Below are 20,134 nucleotides of genomic sequence, written 5' to 3' on the forward strand. Positions count from 1 at the left end.
GAAGATAAGTTACCTCCACTTCAATGGCGATTGGGACGAATTATCAACACACATCCAGGCACCGATGGAATCGTTCGCGTGGTTTCGATAAAAACAATTAGTGGAATCGTGAAGCGTCCCGTGGTAAAGGTGTGTGCGTTACCAATAGATTATGAAAACAGTGATGACGCGAATTAATAGATAAAAAATCTATCAATTGTGGGGCGGGATGTTAAACAACAGCCTTTTGCTTTATTGAGGGGTCGGTTAGAACTCGTGTCGGCAGGGTGTCGATATTGTCACCTTCTAAGAAAAAGCTACATCTGGGAGTAGTTTAAAATCAAATAAGGGTGACAAGCATAGAAAAATAAGTTTTTAAAGACAGTTCCTGTTGAGAGGTCACATCAAACACATTGTATAAGTTAGCCATTAGTTTTCAGTAGTTAAGAGAGTTAAATTGTAATTGTTAAAGTGTAAATAATAAACTAAGTTAAAGCAGTTCACAGTTTTAGTCAATCATTTTTAAGATATATTTCAATCAAACATACGAGACAAAGCCAGCAGTGCTTAAGTTAAAGGCACCACTATTTAGCATATTTTTTTTGCTAAACATACAACAGGGTATTTCACCCTTTATTTATTTTATTATAGTCTGTGTTGCTTGGTGTTACCTACTATGTAGCACGTGGCAGTAATACTAGTAGACGACAGTATAATGAAGAAATTTAATAAATATTAATACAGAAAATTAGTAAAAATTTAATTCAATCGCTAACTATCTCAATTGAAAGTGTTTTAAGTCAATAAAACTAAAGTTATCCATATGGTAATACCAAATTTGTGATTTTTGCTAAGAAGAAAGGGAATACACTTGAATTCTTATTCCGACAATATACATATGAACCGATACTGTTTTGACTCAATTTGTCAATAAACATATGATTCCAAATACTATTTTTATTCATCCTTATTTAGTGTGTAGCTAATATTTGGCAATCCGGAGAAAAAGCCCCTAAATAAGTAAATAAAAACCGAAAGAATAATACAATATACAATTCATTTTTCATTGTTTGACTTCTCATTCTCCCAGATGTATTGTTGAATTTCTTTTGTTTATTTTCCTCTGTATTTGCGTTATAACGCACGTATCTAACTGCGGCACTAACAACGAGGACTAATGATCGCGATCGCTGTTTTTTCTCTCATTTTTCGGTTTGCTCTCCAGGTAAATAGCAGTCGGCCGTTTTGCCATTACGAGAACGAGGACTCATTTCCATAAAACTATCATCAGAGAGAGTGTGTGTGTGATAAATTAGGTGCCGCTGTTAAAGGATACGTTCGTGTATGAAACAAATGACAACGATAAGCGAAAATTTTTGGTCGCGTTGCATGACAACACTCCCATTTCAGTTTTTACGATATGACTGACTGATTTTGTATGATTTTAGCATTTATATCCTTTCTGTAATTTGTTAGATTGTTCCAAGGCATCAATGTACCCTAGACAAACGGATCGAAACAATCCGCATCTCCTTCTGTTACACATCGATTGGCGTAATGTTATTCCTTTTTCTTTATTAGTGTCCGCTGCAATTCCTACCTGACATCTATTTTTACGATATTTGCTGCAACGTCTGCCGTGAATAAAAGTAGGCGTTCTGTTAGTAACCACTCTAGTCTGGTAAATAAGTTGAAAGAAGATAAATGCGACAGTTTTATTGCGGACTATGTCAATTTTCAACGTCTAAACTATAGTAGATTTGGTTCCGGTTTACTTAGCAGGTCGTTGTCTATCTGAAGAAGAAAGCGAAACGTAAAAGGACGTATATAGACGACGTGGCGACCAGCTCGGAAGCCTATCTTCACTACATAGTATAAAACAAAGTAGCTTTCCCGCTGTATGTATGCTTAAATCTTTAAAACTACGCAACGGATTTTGATGCGGTTTTTTTTAAAAGATAGAGTGATTCAAGAGGAAGGTTTATATGTATAATACATGCATAATATAGTAGGGAAACACTGATAATTTTAGAGGTTTCTAATGTGATGTCGTAAATAAACACATTTTTTGCGCTTACATTGCAAACGCTGGCTGAACCCTACGAGATAGATCAAAATAATGTACTACAATATTGTACATCTTAAAAGGGTCTACAAAAAAGTCCGGGATGGTATATGTCTATCTCTTAGGGATAACCCACAATAACCATTTTTATCCTTTACTTTTTATGAGAAATAATGACTTATTTACGAAGCGATTGTAGGCAATACAGCATTAATTCTTATCCAATTAACTTTTAAATACATTTTGAATTTAATATAGATCAATATGGCCTTTACAACATGTAATTTAAATGAATATTTTCGAAGATATTACAGATTTAAAATGCAGGGACATAGCGGTTGCGGCGGTACCGGTTTGTATTGTATAATGACAAAAACACTGTGAATGTTGTATATAAAGACATTCTGTAGTATATTTACTATGTTCAGGGGGTATCTTTTGAAGATTTCCGCTTTTCGATAATAATCTAAACAAAACAAAAATATATTTAGTATCAGCATTGCACCCGTGCAAAGCTGGGGCGGGTCACTAGTTATTAGAATAAAAGGGTGCTTCGATTCAAATTAAACAACTCATCAATTTCTAACCAAAACTCTCATCAAATGATAATAAATTGATTGAACACAACTGTTGATTGAGTATTACCTTCTATATTACGCTAAAGTAGAGCCCTACACTATTTCCAATTTACTGCTTAATGCGTATCACTTAACTTGTTAGCTTCTTTAACTATTCCTTAATATAATCCATTTATCGATCAATAATTCTCAAATAATTTCTTGTGCCAACATTAAGTATTTTGTCCTTAAAAGTTTTTTTGTTCTAATCAAATTATTGGTTTTCTTTTACCTTCTTTACCGAACGTTTTCCTTGTTTTCAGATGTGTACAGGAACGGGCGACTGAGACGGAGCTATGGATCTGGAAAGGGTGGAACAAAATACTTCGAAAATTTACTCGAAAAGAATTCCGTGTTTGCCACAGAAAACTCCACAGTTGTCTACGCCCAACGCGGTGGTACAGCAACACTACCTTGTGTAATAAGAAAAAATGGAAATGGAATGGTAAGTCGCCTTTCTGTTTTTATTCCTAGTAATAATTCAAAATTTTTGACTTAGTAGATCAAATTGTTGAGAGAAACAAAGAAATTTGTTTGTCTTTATAAAATAAAACAAAGTGTAAAATATTATCTATAAACCAAAATTTAAAAAATAAGGAGGTTGTTAGAAAGAATAACATTTAAAATATGACTTCAAAGAGTTGGTTACCGTATTTTCTTATAATTGAATTAAATTCACCAAAACGTCTGCAAAGTTTGAAGTTCGTGTAGAAAACGATTCTTTGGGGATCACAATTTTTACCTCAAAATTAAAAAGTGAAAATAAAGTGGTAAGGGTGGCAAGTTGCGATGTTTTTTATACTAAATGTCTTTCATCTGCCTCTTTTTCATTTGTATTTAATTATAAGTGAAAACAAACGAATGATGAGAGAAAAAATGAGAAAAAAATTTTTTAGCAAAAAAGAATTGAATAGGTAGTGGAGTATATATAGATATAGATAAATAAAGGGAAGCAATAACAAATCTTATTTGTAGTAGTTTGGTATGCACTTGATATCGAAAATACGTAGAGAGATTGAGTATTTAAACTTATGAACGGGTTTGTAGACTATGTGGGTCATGAGGGGAGAGGGTGGCCCACTAGTTATGCTACAAAGATGCAATAGTGATGCAAATAAAAGTGAAATCATAAGTCGTCTGAAGAAACTGGATTTCCGGATTCTAATCACATCTTCTTAATCAAATCTCCATGACGGATAATGGTGGTCGTCGTTTCGTCTCCTATCACAAGGAATCTTCAGGAACTTTACGTAATCAATGCAGGATCTTGAACGCCGGTGCTGAATTATTCCTGGATCGACAACATGGAGTTCTTGAACATGTCCATTGTGGTAGAAGACGAAACGACGAACATTTTTGGCGCCATCATCGTCCGTCATAGAGGTTTCATTAAGAAGATGCGGTTAGAATCCGGAAATCCATTTTTTTTTAGTAAAATTTATGAGGAAACTTGTCAGTGTTTTAAATTGGTAGATGCAAATATGAAAGAGAAAGCAGAGAAAATATACTTTATTAAATTATATATTGACCGTTCTGGTCCAACACCTTTTGCCATCTTTCTGGTAGTAGCATAATTCCACGCTCATAAAATTTTTGGTCTTTGCTGGCAAAAAACTGATCGAGGAGGTTTTTGACCTCCTTATTTGAGGTGAAGGTTTTACCGTCTAAAACATTTTGGAGTGACCGGAACAAATAATAATCCGATGGTGCCAGGTCTGGAGAATATGGTGGGTGTAGCATTGTATCCCATTCAAGCTGTAAAAGCTTTTGGCGAGTGACCAAACTTGTGAGAGCTCTCGCGTTGTCTTGGTAAAACACTACACCTTTCCTGTTGATTAGTTCTGACCTTTTCTGTTGAAGTGCATCATTCAGTTTGTCCAGCTGATGACAGTAGACTTCCGAATTAATCGTTGAGTTATCCGGTAAAAGCTCAAAAAAAACGATCCCTTTAAAATTCCACCAAACAGACAGCAACAACTGTTTTTGGTGAATATCGGCTTTGGAAATGGTTTGAGCCGGTTCATCTTTTTTGCTCCATGACCTCTTGCGTTTGACGTTCTTGTATACAACCATTTTTCGTCCCCAGTGATGATGGGCTTCAAAAACGGATCATTTTCGTGACGTTTGAGAAGCGAATCGGAGACGTCAATGCGGCGACATAGATTTCTCTCTGTGAGAACATGGGGAACCCATACATCGAGCTTCGAGGATAATCCCAGGCCTTTCAAGTGGTCATAAACTGTTGAATTTGATAAATTTAACCTCCATCCGATCTTACGTGTTGTTATTCGCCGGTTCACATCAACCAATGCCTTTATCGTGTCTTTATCATCTTCAACCGGCCTTCCCGAACGTGGTGCATCTTCGACATCAAAATTGCCGGATCGAAATTTAGCGAACCAGTTCTGGCACTGGCGTACTGTCAACACACCTTCTCTATACACATCAGTCAATTTCTTTCTGTAGTAACACAGTAAGATATGTCGAAAATGCTGCTTATCGCTCTCCATATTTAAAAGGGCACTAACCAAAAACTACTGCGTAGAATTAATTGGAATTTTTCACACACAATGAGCTCTCAAAGCATATAAAAATTATACGGCTTAAATGTGGGTGCAAAAGAATACAATTAAATCCTCTGTCGGGAAAAAACGAAATGACTTTCCGAACAACCCTATATAATATGAGTAGAATATCAGGGTGAGAAACAGAGATAATTATGTTATTATTCATACGAAAATGTTGAAACTTTCGGTACACTTTTTCGATAATTATCATAAATATTAAATCCTTTGAAACGTAGGTACTCTGAAGTAAATATACTCATAAAATACAAACCCCAGCTAAATGGAACCATCTGTGAAGGTTTATCGATAACCCCCTCCCCTCTCTTCTCCAATTCTCTGGCAGTATAATTCCACGATAAAATCTTCAATTTAGAAATCAGAAACTATTCTGACCACGTAGCGATTAACTTCCCACTCCGGTTACGTCTCGTCGAAACTAACTTAATATCGAAGTTCGTATAAAGTGGCTTGATGGTTGCAGCAAAGAGTTGAGGCAAATATTAAACTTTCGAAAAGTCTCACGAAATTAGTTGGTCAGAGATGCTTCAGCTACTCTTTAGGTTAAGTTGTTTTTACCCCGAGAGCGAAACTTTTCTTGTATCTACCTATCAGAACGGAGCGCTGTCATCCTCACTGCTCTACAGAAGAAAATTTCCTGTCCCTCGTCAGTCATACGTCCGTCATATCAATATACAGGTTACTTAACGTTCACTGATAATACACGTCGGATTATTTTCATTTTATTGTGTGTACTTACAGATATAATCAAAATGTCTTGAAAAACGACTCCAAAAACTTTACTTTTTAGATAAACCTAAAGATATTTCTATGTGTAAAAGATCGGAATCAAAATAGGTTCATCATTATCATAAGGTCATCAATCCTAACAATGGTTGGACACACACCTCCACTCCTTCCTATCCTCAGCTAATCTTCGAATTTCCCTAAAACTAGAACATCCTACATCCCTAACTATTTGCGAACAGTAATCTAATCTAGGTCTACCTCTACCCCTCCTAACTCCCGTTTCTGCCTCTAATATATCTCTGACCAGACCTTCATACCTGAGAAGGTGTCGTATACTTCCTTTACTTTCTCTAGCGATGTGCCCCTTCCAATTTCTTGGATGTGCGTTGGCAAAATCGTAGGTAGGGAGAAAAAAGCTCATTATACTCTCGACTTTTTTTCATTAAACATACTTTTTCATACAGTACCTGTCAAAAGTTTTGTTCAATCATGAATAGTAGTGCGAGTCGAAAACACGCCTTAAAGCCTTTAATATGTCTTCAAATATAAATAAACATCTCATTGATATTTTAAGTAGTAATTTGTACCAATAACAGCACATTTGAGTAATGCAATTGTAGTGGATAAAATGGTCAATTTTTCCGTGCAGTATTGTACGGATTATACGCTCCTCACCGGTTAAGAGTTTGACCGAGAGTTGTCTCCTTTCTTTTCTGGCCTAGTGCTGTTCTTTTCTACTTTGTGCCGGTCAAACTGAAGGTCACATCGCTACAGAAACTAAACGAAGTACACGAGGGTGACCTAAAAATGTCACTCTACAAGACTATTGGTTTTATTCTTTATTTAATAAAATGTAATATGTATCCACATAGTCGGTAGTGTTATCTAACTCTGAGTTTTCTAGAGGTTATGACTTCCTAAAAATTCACTTCCATGTCTTTTTTCCACAAGAGTTACTTGCTGCTAATGGTCTAATATTTAATAGACAATGATACCAATGCAGAGTAAAATAGTGATGAGAAAAGCAAGATTAAAACCCAGTCTTGGTATTATTCTTCATTTTGCTTATTTGTTCTTGATCTTGGTCTTGCGTAAATGCTTGTAGTCTCGATCTTGGTCTTGTTCTTGGTCTTGTGTGTTCAGTCTTGATCTTTCTCATTTAATGTTATACATTTTTTTTTTTAATAATTCTAAGCACATGTGTAAATACTTTGCAAAGAAACTTTAGCAGCGCTTAATTCAGGATCGTAAAAACTCGTTATTCAAGGGCTTATAGCAGTAGCTCGTGGTTTTATTAGTTCGTTACAGTTTATTATAGGTAGATACATATAGGTACCTACATCCATCGAGCGCTATCGAGAAAACAGAAACTCCGTGGAAAAATATTTTCATCCGCAGCGCTCAATAAGAAAAATATTATTTTTTCCACGCCGGTTGATTTAGTTTTCCCGAACGAACATTGGGGATTCCCACTACCTAATACGTAACCGGCCAAACCAAGCCAAACCAACCGTTAAATGTTTGAAGGAGATAAGGCAGTCATTCGCCTGTGTACCTCGGTGTGTATAATGCATGAATTAATGACTTGTGCCTGGCGCATTTTTCCCTATCGTTTTTCATTCATATAATCGCTTTTATTGTTATAATGGAAAACGGAAAATAATCGCCTTTCGAAACTTTATTTCAACCGCCCGCAAACGCCAGCGCCGCTCAGCAAAAAACCTCTATCAATAATAATTTTAATTTGATCGAAAGGTAAAACAGCGTCGTCAAGCTTTATATGCCCCAGCCGTTATTGCAAACAAAAATAAAAGCGTCTTCTATCGTGTAATGTACCATTTGTGTTATTATAGGCGATATTCTAAATACATATGCTTTTATACTAACTTATTAAACATGTAAGCACCTAATGAAAGGGAGTTACCAGAATCAGGTGACAGGAATGTCAGGAAAAGAGATTCAGGATCAAAAACCAAGTCTGCAATCTATGATGTCAAATTAGTACAAAAAAATATTAAGTAAAGCATAATAAAAGATAGTTTGCTTAGATTTGCAGATGATATAGCAGTATTAGCATCTAGCAAGGAGGAGTTAGGGATAGTCTTAAATGAAGTGGAAGCGGTACTGACAAAACAATACTGTATGAAAATAAATAAAAGTAAAACTAAAATACTGGTATGCAAGGGAAGAAAAAGTAGGGAAAGAGCGAATATAAAGATAGGAGACGACAAATTAGAAGTGGCTGATTTTAGATACCTAGGAAGTCAGATAATTCAAGATGGAAGGTGTAGTAGGGATATAAAACAGAAGATAGCGCAGGGTCGTGTCGCCTTTAATAAAAAGAAGTCACTTCTTGTTCGCGAACGGTTAATTTAGAAATTCGAAAAAGATGGTTAAAGGTGTATGTTTGGAGCACGACATTGTACTGGTGCGAAACATGGACAGTGGGCACGGCGGAAAAGAAAAGGTTAGAAGCATTCGAAATGTGGTGTTATAGGCGGATGATGAGGATATCGTTGGTAGAAAAGGTTAGAAATGAAGAGGTATGGGAAAGAATAGGAGAACAGAGGACTGTTTCTGCCTCTAACATGTCTCTGACTAGACCTTCATGCCTGAGAAGGTGTTCTACCAATCTCTCTCGCCTATTTCTCATTGACTTCCATAGAGTCCTCTGTTCTCCGATTCTTTCTACTACCACTTCATTTCTAACCTTCTCTATCTACGGTATCCTCATCATTTGCCTGTAACACCACATTTTTGACGCTTCTAAACTTTTTTCCGCAGCGCCCAACGTCCATGTTTCGCACCCGTACAGCACCGCACTCCAAACATACACGTTTAACAACCTTTTCCGAATTTCTATATTAACCGTTTGCGAGCATAGAAGTGACTTTTTTTTATTGAAGACGACTCAACCCTATGCTATCCTCTGCTTTATATCCCTACTACTCCTTCCGTCCTGACTTCTCTGGCTTCTTAGACTTCCGAAAATCAACCTCTTCTAATTTTTCGTATCTGCTAGGTACTGGTAATTTACCTATCAAAATTTGTTAATTAGATTTAGAAACCTATCAGGAAATAATTTAGAAAAGACTGCCCTAGACAACCCCCAAGATTAATTAATCGTATAGCTATATAATATTGTTTTCAAAAACTATAAATTTTTAACCTTCAGTTGTTTGCAGTCTTGGGTTAGTTTTACATAATAAGTCCTGAAATTATTCTTGGTGGGGTAAGTATGAAGTGGCTTTGTATTATTCTTTTACTCCAATGCCAATGTGGTTGCTTACATGAGGTTTAATGGATAATAACATTCAAACAATTCAACTAAAATAAACGAAAAGTTTCGCTGATTTTCAGCCCAACTCGATAAAAAAGTATCGACAAAAAATTATTGATAGATATGATAATATCTCCTTTCATCGATTTTGTTTTTATTAACATGTTCTGGCAAGAAAATTGGGTAGTGGTTAATGACAACATTTTTTGTTGATTTATTAGGGAAACATATCGAGTGAAAACGGAAATTAAATGTACAATAAATTATGGCAACCAAATTATTATTTTTTTTTTTGGCATTCAATAAAGTCAGCAAAGCGTTATTACCTTTCATCAATCAAAAGCAGGAAAATTGCGTACATTCTGGATTTAATCAATTATCTACGTGGTTTTTTAGCTTGACGTTGACGGCATTAAATTTTAAATGTAATTTCCATGGTGGGATCTAATAAAAATTGGAAGCGATCATAAATCGCAGATGTGATAGTGTAATCAATATCAAATTAATAAAAAAAAACAGCGTTTAAATATTAAAAGAAAAGTTTCCATTGTGATTAGGATTAAAAGCAATCTTTAGATATATTTTGGTTCATCTTAGTGATAAACAAAATTATCTTAGTCTTGCAGCGTAGAGAAGACGAGATCAGCATCATTAAAGACAGTACAACTGTAGGAATAGATATACAGGGGCAAAAGATTAGTATGCTTAAATGTGCAGATGATATAGCAGTATTAGCATCTAGCAAGGAGGAGTTAGAGATAGCTTTAAATAAAATGGAAAGGGTACTGACTAAACAGTACTGTATGAAAATAAATAAAAGTAAAACAAAAATACTGGTATGCAAGGGAAGAAAAAGTAGGGAAAGATCGAATATAAAGATGGGAGACGAAAAATTACAAGAAGTGGCTAATTTTAGATATCTAGGAAGTCAAATAAGTCAAGACGAAAGGATGAGTGCAGGGTCGTGTCGCCTTTAATAAAAAGAAATCACTTCCATGCTCGCAAACGGTTAATTTTGAAATTCGAGAAAGGTTGCTAAAGGTATATGTTTGGAGCGCGGCGTTATATGGGTGCGAAATATGGACGGTGGGCGCGGCTGAAAAGAAGAGGTTGGAAGCGTTCGAAATGTGGTGTTATAGGCGAATGATGAGGATAACGTGGATAGAAAAGGTATTAGAAAAAATAGGAGAACAGAGGACTCTATGGAAGTCAATAAGAAATAGGCGAGATAGGCTGATAGAACGCCTTCTCAGGCATGAAGGTCTAGTCAGAGACATATTAGAGGCAGAAACAGGAGTTAGAAGGGATAGAGATAGACCAAGATTAGATTACTGTTTGCAAATAATTAAGGATGTGGGTTGTTCTAGTTTTAGGGAAATCCGAAGATTAGCTCAGGATAGGAAAGAGTGGAGGTAGGTGTTCAACCAGTCTTAAGACTGACAACCTTATGATGATGACGATTTGAAATTTTCATTTTGCTTTACTAGATTTTAACACTAAATATAAAAAAGAAGAAACTTTACTGCTGTTTAAAAAAAGGGGTCCAATTATTGTGTCGATAAATAGAAAAATTTGTGCTTAGAAGAATTATTTAAAAAAACGTATGCAAGACTAAGACTTAACACACACGACTGGTACAGTCTTGCTGTGCTCATCACTAGGTCCCCCATATTAGGTAAACTAACAGAGGCAGCAAACTTTCATTCCTTTACGAACTCAATTTAATAGTACGAGATCGAAATCAAAGTTTAACTAAGTTACACGAGACAGGAAATTTTAGTTCTCGCCCTAACACAAGTTGAAAATCCGATTAAAAATGTTTTAATATTCAAAACGCAAAATAAAAGCATGAATACTTTTTTAACAGCTAGCGCTTTAGAAATTGTACATGTGGCATAATTAATACAGAGGAAAAAGGGTTATGGAAATGGAGCAACTTTTCATGAGCGACAAAAATATGGAGTTTTAATCATCGACATTATTAGCTACATTAATATGTCGCGTCGTGAACATTGAAACGGGACATTTTTTCAGTATTTACCTATTATATAGCAGACGGTGTACTGTTCCATACACACTGAAACACGTCAAAATATTCGAGAGTGTTAATTAAAAATTCTACATATCGAAAGTAGGCTCGTTGATTAGTTGCACCCTCTAATAATAATAAGACATAAGAATATGCAAAGGTCTTGGTTTAACAGAACGTTTTAATATTCCGTTAATTCCAGGAAATCGTATCATTAGAAGAGATAGCTACACAAATTTTCATTATATGCACATTTTGTTTTTATGTATACGACTAGTCCAAATTTAGATAATAGCATAAGCGGTAGTGCTTAAGTGCCATTTAAAAAGAAAATATTCCCGTCATAACCTAGCCTATAATCTTAATCCGTTATTGTATCATCAGAAAGCAAGCAACCAACTATACATTCGAATGTAGACATTTAAACCCGCACACATTTTTCCAATTGTTTAATATTACATCGTCAAAATTAATGGTTTTAATTCAAGATCCTTATTAAAAGATGGCATCTGGGGTATCAAAACTAGGCCTAAGCAACATTTCTATGTCTTATTTAAATGTTCTAATCATAAGTTATTCCCAAAATGTTGTCATATCGATTATCCCGTATCCTGTATACGTAGATTATTATTGCAAGGAAAATAAGGGTTTTTAGCAGCATTTTAATTCGCAATTATATTTTAAACCGTTTGATAAAGTCGGATGAAATTTGGCAAAACCCTAGTCCTTTTAATTTTAATTCTATAAACTTTCATTCAAAAATGCTGACCTGTATTTTCATCTAAAGGTACGTTTCCTTTAAGGTTAGACAGACATGACACATAAGTGCTTTTTTTACAAAAATCGAAAGCCTACTTGACTGAAAAAAAGCAAAAGGAAAAAAGGGACTGAATATGATGGAAAAAGAAAATATGAGCACGCTTTCGAAGGTCGTATCTAGGGCACGGCGCAATGTAGGGCAAAGACGTCTTCAATTAACACTCTTATAATTCAAATGTGGAGCCTCTGCAAGGGTCGCAATGGGGATGAAACACAAGTATTTTGTCCCATATGTCGTATGTGCCCACTTCTTATAGTGCACTCAGTTAAGTACTAATTGAAGTACGAGATGAAAATTCATTCAACGTTTTTCGAGAACTACATACATAAGTCAAGAAAATTCATAGCTTGCAGAGACAATAGAAATACCCACAATTTTATGTTACAAATAACTTTATGACTTTATATCTACTAAATACCTACTGCGATCGACATCATTAAAGACAGGACAACTGTAGGGATAGATATACAGGGGCAAAAGATTAGTATGCTTAACATGGACCGCGCGGCGGAAAAGAAAAGGTTAGAAGCGTTCGAAATGTAGTGTTATAGGCGAATGATGAGGATAACATGGATAGAAAAGGTTGGAAATGAAGAGGTATTAGAAAGAATAGGAGAACAGAGAACTCAATAAGAAATAGGCGAGATAGGTTGGTAAGACACCTTCTCAGACATGAAGGTCTAGTCAGAAACATATTATAGGCTGAAAAAGGAGTTAGGAAGGGTAGAGGTAGACCTAGATTAAATTACTGTTTGCAAATAGTTAAGGATATGGGTTGTTTTAGTTTTAGAGAAATGCGATGATTAGCTCAGTATAGGAAAGAGTTGAGGTGCTTGTCCAACCAGTCTTAGGACTGATGACCTTATGATGTTGATGATGATGAATACGTACAATGCATATGGATAAGTTCACTGAATAAAAATGCCTGCACTTTACAAATTGCTTTCAGTTTCTGCACTTTGAGTTTTAGTTTTTGTTCGCTTGTGAGGTGTGATCATAGTTTGTGTGCTAAAAGCGACTATGCTGCAATTTTGTTTGAGTATTCGGAGCTTTTAACTTAGAAATTGTGTCACTACATGCTCTAGATTTCTGACTGACAATAAAACAAAACTGTTTTGAGCTTTATTCGTATATGTGCATACCTCTGGGTCTATAGATTTCAAATTTTGCTCAGAGGTTCCTTACACAACGTAGACGATCATCAAGAAGGGATTTTTTAAAATTCAACCCCTAAAAGGGTGAAAAGCGAGTTCAAAGTTTACCCAAACTGTTGAGTTAGGAAGCTTCAAATTCTGTAGAAATTTTCTTTATACAACGACATCATCCAGTATAAAATGACTTTTCAAAATACCACCCCTAAATGCCCCTATAAAATCGGGGTTTCCTATATAATATAAATAAAATATTTAATACTAGTATTAATAGAGATTCAAAGTTTTGACGAAATTCAACACCCCTTCCCTTTAGCGGTGTTCAATTCAACACCCCAAAAACAATCTTCCCTTTTGGCATTAGATGCCTCTCGAAGCACATAAATCTTTTTGCCAACCTCTTATTTTTGAAAAGTAAATTATGAACATTCAGAGTTTTTTGTGTGCAGGTTAAGAAAGGTCTACACAGCCTTCGGTATTGTACCTCATTATGAGTTATAAATAATTAAAGGAGAGCACGAGATTCTTTATTCTTTTGTTATTTCCTTTTTTGTTTGTTTCTAAACAATTCTCTTTTGTTTGCAGGTTTCGTGGGTTAGAAAAGGTGAAAATCCCGCCCTGCTTACTTACGGCCTGGCTACCTACAGCGCCGACGAGCGTTTCATGGTCGAACATGTACGACACCTTCAGAACTGGGGTCTACTAATTAAGAAAGTTCAACAGTCCGATGCCGGAGTTTACGAATGCCAAGTTTCGACCCATCCTCCAGTTAGCATATTCATTAAATTGAGAGTTACAGGTTCGTTCATGCATTCATAAAATATTCAACTGCGATATTCGACTAATTATTTAAGCAGACGGTCTCAAATTATCATGAACAAGAAGTGAAAGGTCACTTCTATGCGATTTCCAAAGGACATGTTCGTCCCTCAGTTTAACGCTAATAAATTATACACTAATTGGAAGTTGAACATCTGTCTTGTTTCTCTCTTTAATTAGTGACAATTACTCGTGATTATTGAAAGTGAGATTACGTGACACCTATCATGGTAATGATTAGCTTATTATTCCTGCGATTTCGCCTTCTGAGATAGAACTGCACAGCATTCGGTCATCATTGTCGGCCATCTTGATTCTCCCATAGTTGTCGCATGATACAGTGATGCATGTTTGATTGTTGTAGCATTGTTGCTGCTGTCGGCCATTATACTTTTCCAATGTGCGCGAAGATTTGAATTTTCATCAAGTCAGTAATGATGGAATTATTGGTCATTTTTATTTTCAGATTATTGTGGTACTGTTGCCGTAGTCGGCCATCATGATTCTCCCATTGTTATCGCATTGTTGCAGTCGTCGGCCATTGCATTTTTTAATTGTTGCTGTAGTCGGCCATCATGCATTTTTATTTGTTGCGGCATTGTTGTTACAGTCAGCCATTATACTTTTTTAAGGGGCGCGAAGATTTGAATTTTGACTAGGAATTTCAGAAAAAGGCCAATTGTATAAAATGTAAATGTAGGTAACTATTCCGATGGAAAACTAACAATATAAAACTTTTCCTTCACCCTGAGTCGTCTTTCTCTACAAAGTTTTAAACTGAACGAAGTCTGCTACATATACATATATATATATTTATACAATGTAAGCATTCTCATCTAAATTTTCGTTGTTATTGTGAAGGATTTTAGGATACCTTCTTAGCTGAACATTGCAAACGGCTCTTTTGCCTGTTTTAGAACTTTAGAAGTTCTTACTTTCTTCCTTTTAATATTTCCTGAAATGTAAATTTTAATTTAGATGACACTTTTCTCAGTAGTGTTCCTTCTAAAGCATCATTCGAGCTTTACTCCTCGAAACTTTTCTTGAAATGAAGAATTATGATCGCGAATGGATATTGTCGTAGAGCGGGGCCGTGCTACCGAGACGTTAAATAATAATAGCGGTTTCGGAATTAAATTCGGAATTTCTATATTCAAACATTCACACATTAAACTTTTTATTAAATAAAACCAAACAAAAGGTGGATTTTAAAACGAAAATACAATGAACTATAGGTATATATAGTTCAATATGAACACATTGAAAAGAAGTGAATACAAAAGGGCAGTGTTTTTGATTTTTGGGTGGTATATAAATGGGTCATCTTTGAAATAAAATTTCAAAAAATGAAACCTTTACTAGATAGAAGCTTCTTCTTAATAGTTAGGCGTCTTAAATCCCACATAAAGTAAAAGAAAGACAGTAAGTTCCCGACGAAAAAAGTTCCTTGTGATAAATCGGTAGTTTTTCTTCTCCCGGTTTCACTGGCTAGAGACAAGCGATTTTCTTATCTATCTTAGAGTTATGTCCCGGATAATGTTTAGATTTATTTCAAGTTAAGTTTACTTCTTTTAGCTCGGTTCTTTTCGAGACCGAGATTTGTTGTTTTCTCAACCGAAAGAGCAAAAAAGTCGCTTTGTTTCTTTCTTCACTTATACAACAGACGCTTGACAGTAAGACGCCAACATGGACAAATTGAGTTAGATTCCTTTTTTTTATGCGTCTGGGAATACAGCAAAATCTAAAGAAAATGCAAGAAAAACTATAGTCAAACTTAACAAAAATCGAATCATTTGTCAAAGTTTAACTTACTTTCAAATGATCTCAAAAACGTCCACCCCTCGTTATGTCACTGCCGCTCCCCATGGAGAAAGCATCATCTTAAGGTCGTCAGTCCTAAGACTGGTTGGACACGCACCTCCACTGTTTCCTATCCTGAGTTAATCTTCGCATCTTCCCAAAACTATAACATCCCACATTCTTAACTAATTGCGAAAAGTAATCAAATCTGGGTCAACCTCTACCCCTCCTAACTCCCGTTTCTGCCTCCAATATATATCTCTGACTACACCTTCATGCCTGAGAAGTTGTCCTACTAACCTATTCCACCTATTTCTTATTGACTTCCATAAAGTCGTCTGTTCTCCTATTCTTTCTAATACTTCTTCATTTCTAACCTTCTCTATCCACGGTATCCTTATCATTCGCCTGTAACACCACATTTCGAACGCTTCTAACCTTTTCTTTTCCCCCATGCTCACCGTCTATGTTTCGCACCCGTAGAACGTCACGCTCCAAACACAACTTTAACAATCTTTTTCGAATTTCTAAATTAACCGTTAGCGAGCATAGAAGTGACTGCTTTTTATTGAAGGCGACTCAACCCTGCTCTATCCTCTGCTTTATATTCTTCCTACTCCTTCCGTCCTGACTTATCTGACTTCCTAGCCACTTCTTCTAATTTTTCGTCTCCTCCTTGCTATGGAGAAATAGAAATTATTTATATAATACCAAATATTTCTTTTGTCGAGTTACTCTTGTGGAATACTTTAAAATTCTGTTAAATTTTACCTCCTTCTAACACACCCTATTATAAGACATCACGTTTGCAGAGTCTTCTGGCACCTCCCTCGCTATAAGGTCGTTTAATTTTTATTACAGAAGCCACCGCAAATATTTTGGGAACCCGTGACGTCTTCTTAAATGCAGGATCGGCTCTGCGATTGATTTGTACCCTGAAGCATTCGATCGAACCCCCGGAATACGTTTTCTGGTATCAAAACAACCACATGGTCAACTATAACCCCGGGGTGGAAGTGAAAGACACTAAAACGTCGAGCGTCCTGCTGGTGAAAGATGCCGACACGACACACAGTGGAAACTACACTTGCAGTCCTTCTAATGCTGTGCCAGCTTCTGTCAATGTGCATGTTCTAAATGCGACTGAAGGTGAGTAAATGAACAAATCAATTTCTTAATTTTAATAAGGACAGTTTCAATTCATAGTCAGTAATTTATCGAAGCTAACAGACGTGGATCGTGGTTTTAATCTTATTAGATCTCATCGGCACGCAAGCAGTCTCGATAAATCGCCGACGATTTTAAATGTTAGACAAAGGCCTTAGGTTACAACAATAAGATGACTATGTATTGCCGTAACTCGATATTGTAATTAATTTTATTGTAAGTATGTAAACTGTCAATTTTTTTATCATTTGCATCGACATTCCTGTAAAAAACTATTTTCTTTTTAACCCTGATAAGGGTTAAAGGGGCTCTTTTAGCTTATTTATTGGGTAGATAAACGCATTATTATTTCAACATAGGCAAAATGAAACCTAAGCTAATAAGTATAACTAAGAATGGATATAAGTACAGAGCCGAAAGATTAGTATGCTTAGATTAACAGATAAATAAAATATAAGCGGTATTGACAAAATATAAATAAAAGAGAAATACCAGTATGCAAGGGAAGAAAAAGAGTAAATATAAATATAGGAGACGAAACATTAGAAGAAGTGACTGATTTTCGGTATCGAGGAAGTAAGATAACTCAAGATGGAAAGAGTAATAGATATATAAGATAGAGGATAGCCCAGGGTCGAATCGCCTTCAATAAAAAGAAGTCACTTCTATGGGAAAGGGAAGAGGTAGGCTTAAATTAGATTACTGTTCGCAAATGGTTAAGGATGTGGGTTGTTCTAGTTTTAGGGAAATGCGAAGATTAGCTTAGGATAGGAAAGAATGGAGGTGCGTGTCCAACCAGTCTTAGAACTGACGACCTTATAATGATGAAGTATTTTCATTTTTAAATGTATATATAGGTAAAAGACACTTAAGTTTAACTACTAATTATTATCAAATCAATTATTTAATTCTATTTATTGTTGTGTATTAAAGTAGCTTTTGAAACATTAGTTTGATATGCTTCACTTTATCCTTTTTTATGAAACAGGGAACTTTATTGCGTATTATCGAAATCAGTCAAATGCACGCCGTTATTTTTTTACACAAATTAAAAAATACAGGAGGTCTTTGATGTAACACGATCATTCAAAGTTCTAAAAACAATTTGTTCGTATTACACTTGCCACATTTCCAAAATCGTTTCTCTCAATTTCCCGATTTATCGGTTATCCGATTTTTAGATTGACGTTTAATTTTTTCTTCCTTTTTTTATTGTCGGGAAATTCCCGGATTACTACTTCATTCAATAACATACAGAAATGTTTTTGTTTCAATGTTGGCATTAGAACTGCTTGAAAAACAAACGTGTGTGATACCAAATATGAGTAAAAATGAGAATTACATTCCTACGCTCATTAGTTTTTATTTCAACTCGCTATTAAAAATTATAAGATTCTATGATGCACTGGCGTATGTACGTTTTGAATATTTATTCACAATTAGTATTTAGGTGATTTTTATGCCTTTATCTTAATTACAGCAAAGGCAAAATGTAGCAGTCGTGTGCAGATAGTTAGACGATAGTTAAAAAGCTTAAGTTTTTTTTCGACTTTGTTTTCCATAAAATATTCAACTTCTTTCTTCCGTAAAGTGAAGTTCTATTTTAATAAATGCCAGGAGCCCTTTTAACCGTGTGCAACGTTGCTATAACATTGTTTTCCTCGCTTGTTGTATTCGTTCCTTTTTTTCTGTTGAAACTCCTGTCGTGCGGTCAGTTTTTCTGTTGGTAGAATAGCGATTCGCAAAGGCAACATTTTTGCCAATTTATAGTGGGATAGCATTTCAGCTGTGAAATTTTAATTTCAGAGGAAAATCCGGCTGCTATGCTACACGCAGGTTCAACTCCCGTTTGGATTCATCTCCCGCTTGCGCCTCCTTTCTGTTTGATTTTAATTACTGAAGCTCTACGGAGATGAAGGTTTTAAAGTTTAAACTTACGTTGTTCATGTAAATAAACTCGTGTACATATTACCACTTTAACTTTTGAAATAGTTTAATGAGAATTCTCATCAAATGAATGTAACAAAAACATACAAACGTATATATGCAATGAATGTTTAATCAAACAGTAAAGTAACTGAAACATTTATTATCCTTTTTTTTTATCCTGTTCAGTTCAAATAGACTCCTGTTAGTCTGTAACATTCGCGACTCCCTCCTGTTTGAACCTGTTTCTAGATTAATTATAAACCATCTGGTCCCTTAAAGCAGGACTAGTAGTCCTAGAATTATATATTCAAGGATTATTCTGTAATCCTTTTCTATCAAAATTGCACTAAAATTTTGTAAACTTCAGCTGGTGTTATTTACGAAACATATAAAGATTGTTGGTTTTGATCTCGATCACACGGTACATCTTCAAAAATCTAGTCTCCAGTTTTTCTATATCTATAAGAGTGTTACTCGAGATCGAAAGTCTTGAAAATGTATTTTGCATTCGCTGTGGAACCCATAATCATGATATTTATCACAAATAGCATTATTTGCAATAATTCAAGAACCAGTACAAAGTTTTTTAAAAATTTTATAGATATATTATTATGGATGAGAAATAATTTTATGATTCTATAGATCAAACCAAGGTAGAAAAACTGTTTCCCAATAAATGTTACAGTATCACTGGTTATCTTTGTGTGAACAATCTTTTCGAATAACTAAACATAAAATGCTTTTGAAATCTTCAAAGGATACATTAAAATTTTACGTTTTTTATGCTCAAAAATGATATCTTAAAAAAATGGTAGGTTTTCTGTCCCTTCCATTGTCCTCCTTCTTCGTCCTCGAAAAATGGTTTCTACTGCATTGTGTTTGTTCTACAAACATGTGTTAAGAACATGTTTGTAGACTATTATATAACATCATAGATATAATCAACTAACTTTACATAATTTCTCTGTGTAGATTCTATATAAAATTTTACCGTTACAAATTGATTCTTCGTTAAATATAAAATGTTCACTGAATTTTTAATAATATTCATTTCTACATCGAGAATGGTGGATCCTTTCCACTCTTGGGATTCAAATTCTTTTTTTTTTTTTATTAGAAGTTAAAAGCAAAGAAACGAGGCATAATACTAATAAACGCAAAAGT

At 35.1% G+C, this 20,134-nt stretch overlaps 1 protein-coding gene across 1 annotated transcript in view; it reads left to right on the forward strand.

Moving 5' to 3' along the window:
* LOC108732420 (zwei Ig domain protein zig-8) overlaps positions 1–19,128 on the forward strand; it is a 74,299-nt gene extending 55,171 nt beyond the window's left edge. Inside the window, exons 3-6 of the mRNA XM_018463214.1 lie at positions 2,925–3,106; positions 13,841–14,054; positions 16,736–17,023; positions 18,848–19,128. Coding sequence (XP_018318716.1) covers positions 2,925–3,106; positions 13,841–14,054; positions 16,736–17,023; positions 18,848–18,957 — 794 coding nt within the window. The 3' untranslated portion in view covers positions 18,958–19,128. The remainder of the gene's footprint in view (positions 1–2,924; positions 3,107–13,840; positions 14,055–16,735; positions 17,024–18,847) is intronic.
* Positions 19,129–20,134: the final 1,006 nt, after the last annotated feature.

This window comes from Agrilus planipennis, unplaced genomic scaffold, assembly GCF_000699045.2.
Source record: "Agrilus planipennis isolate EAB-ADULT unplaced genomic scaffold, Apla_2.0 scaffold73, whole genome shotgun sequence".
In the NCBI taxonomy this organism is placed as follows: Eukaryota; Metazoa; Arthropoda; class Insecta; order Coleoptera; family Buprestidae; genus Agrilus; species Agrilus planipennis.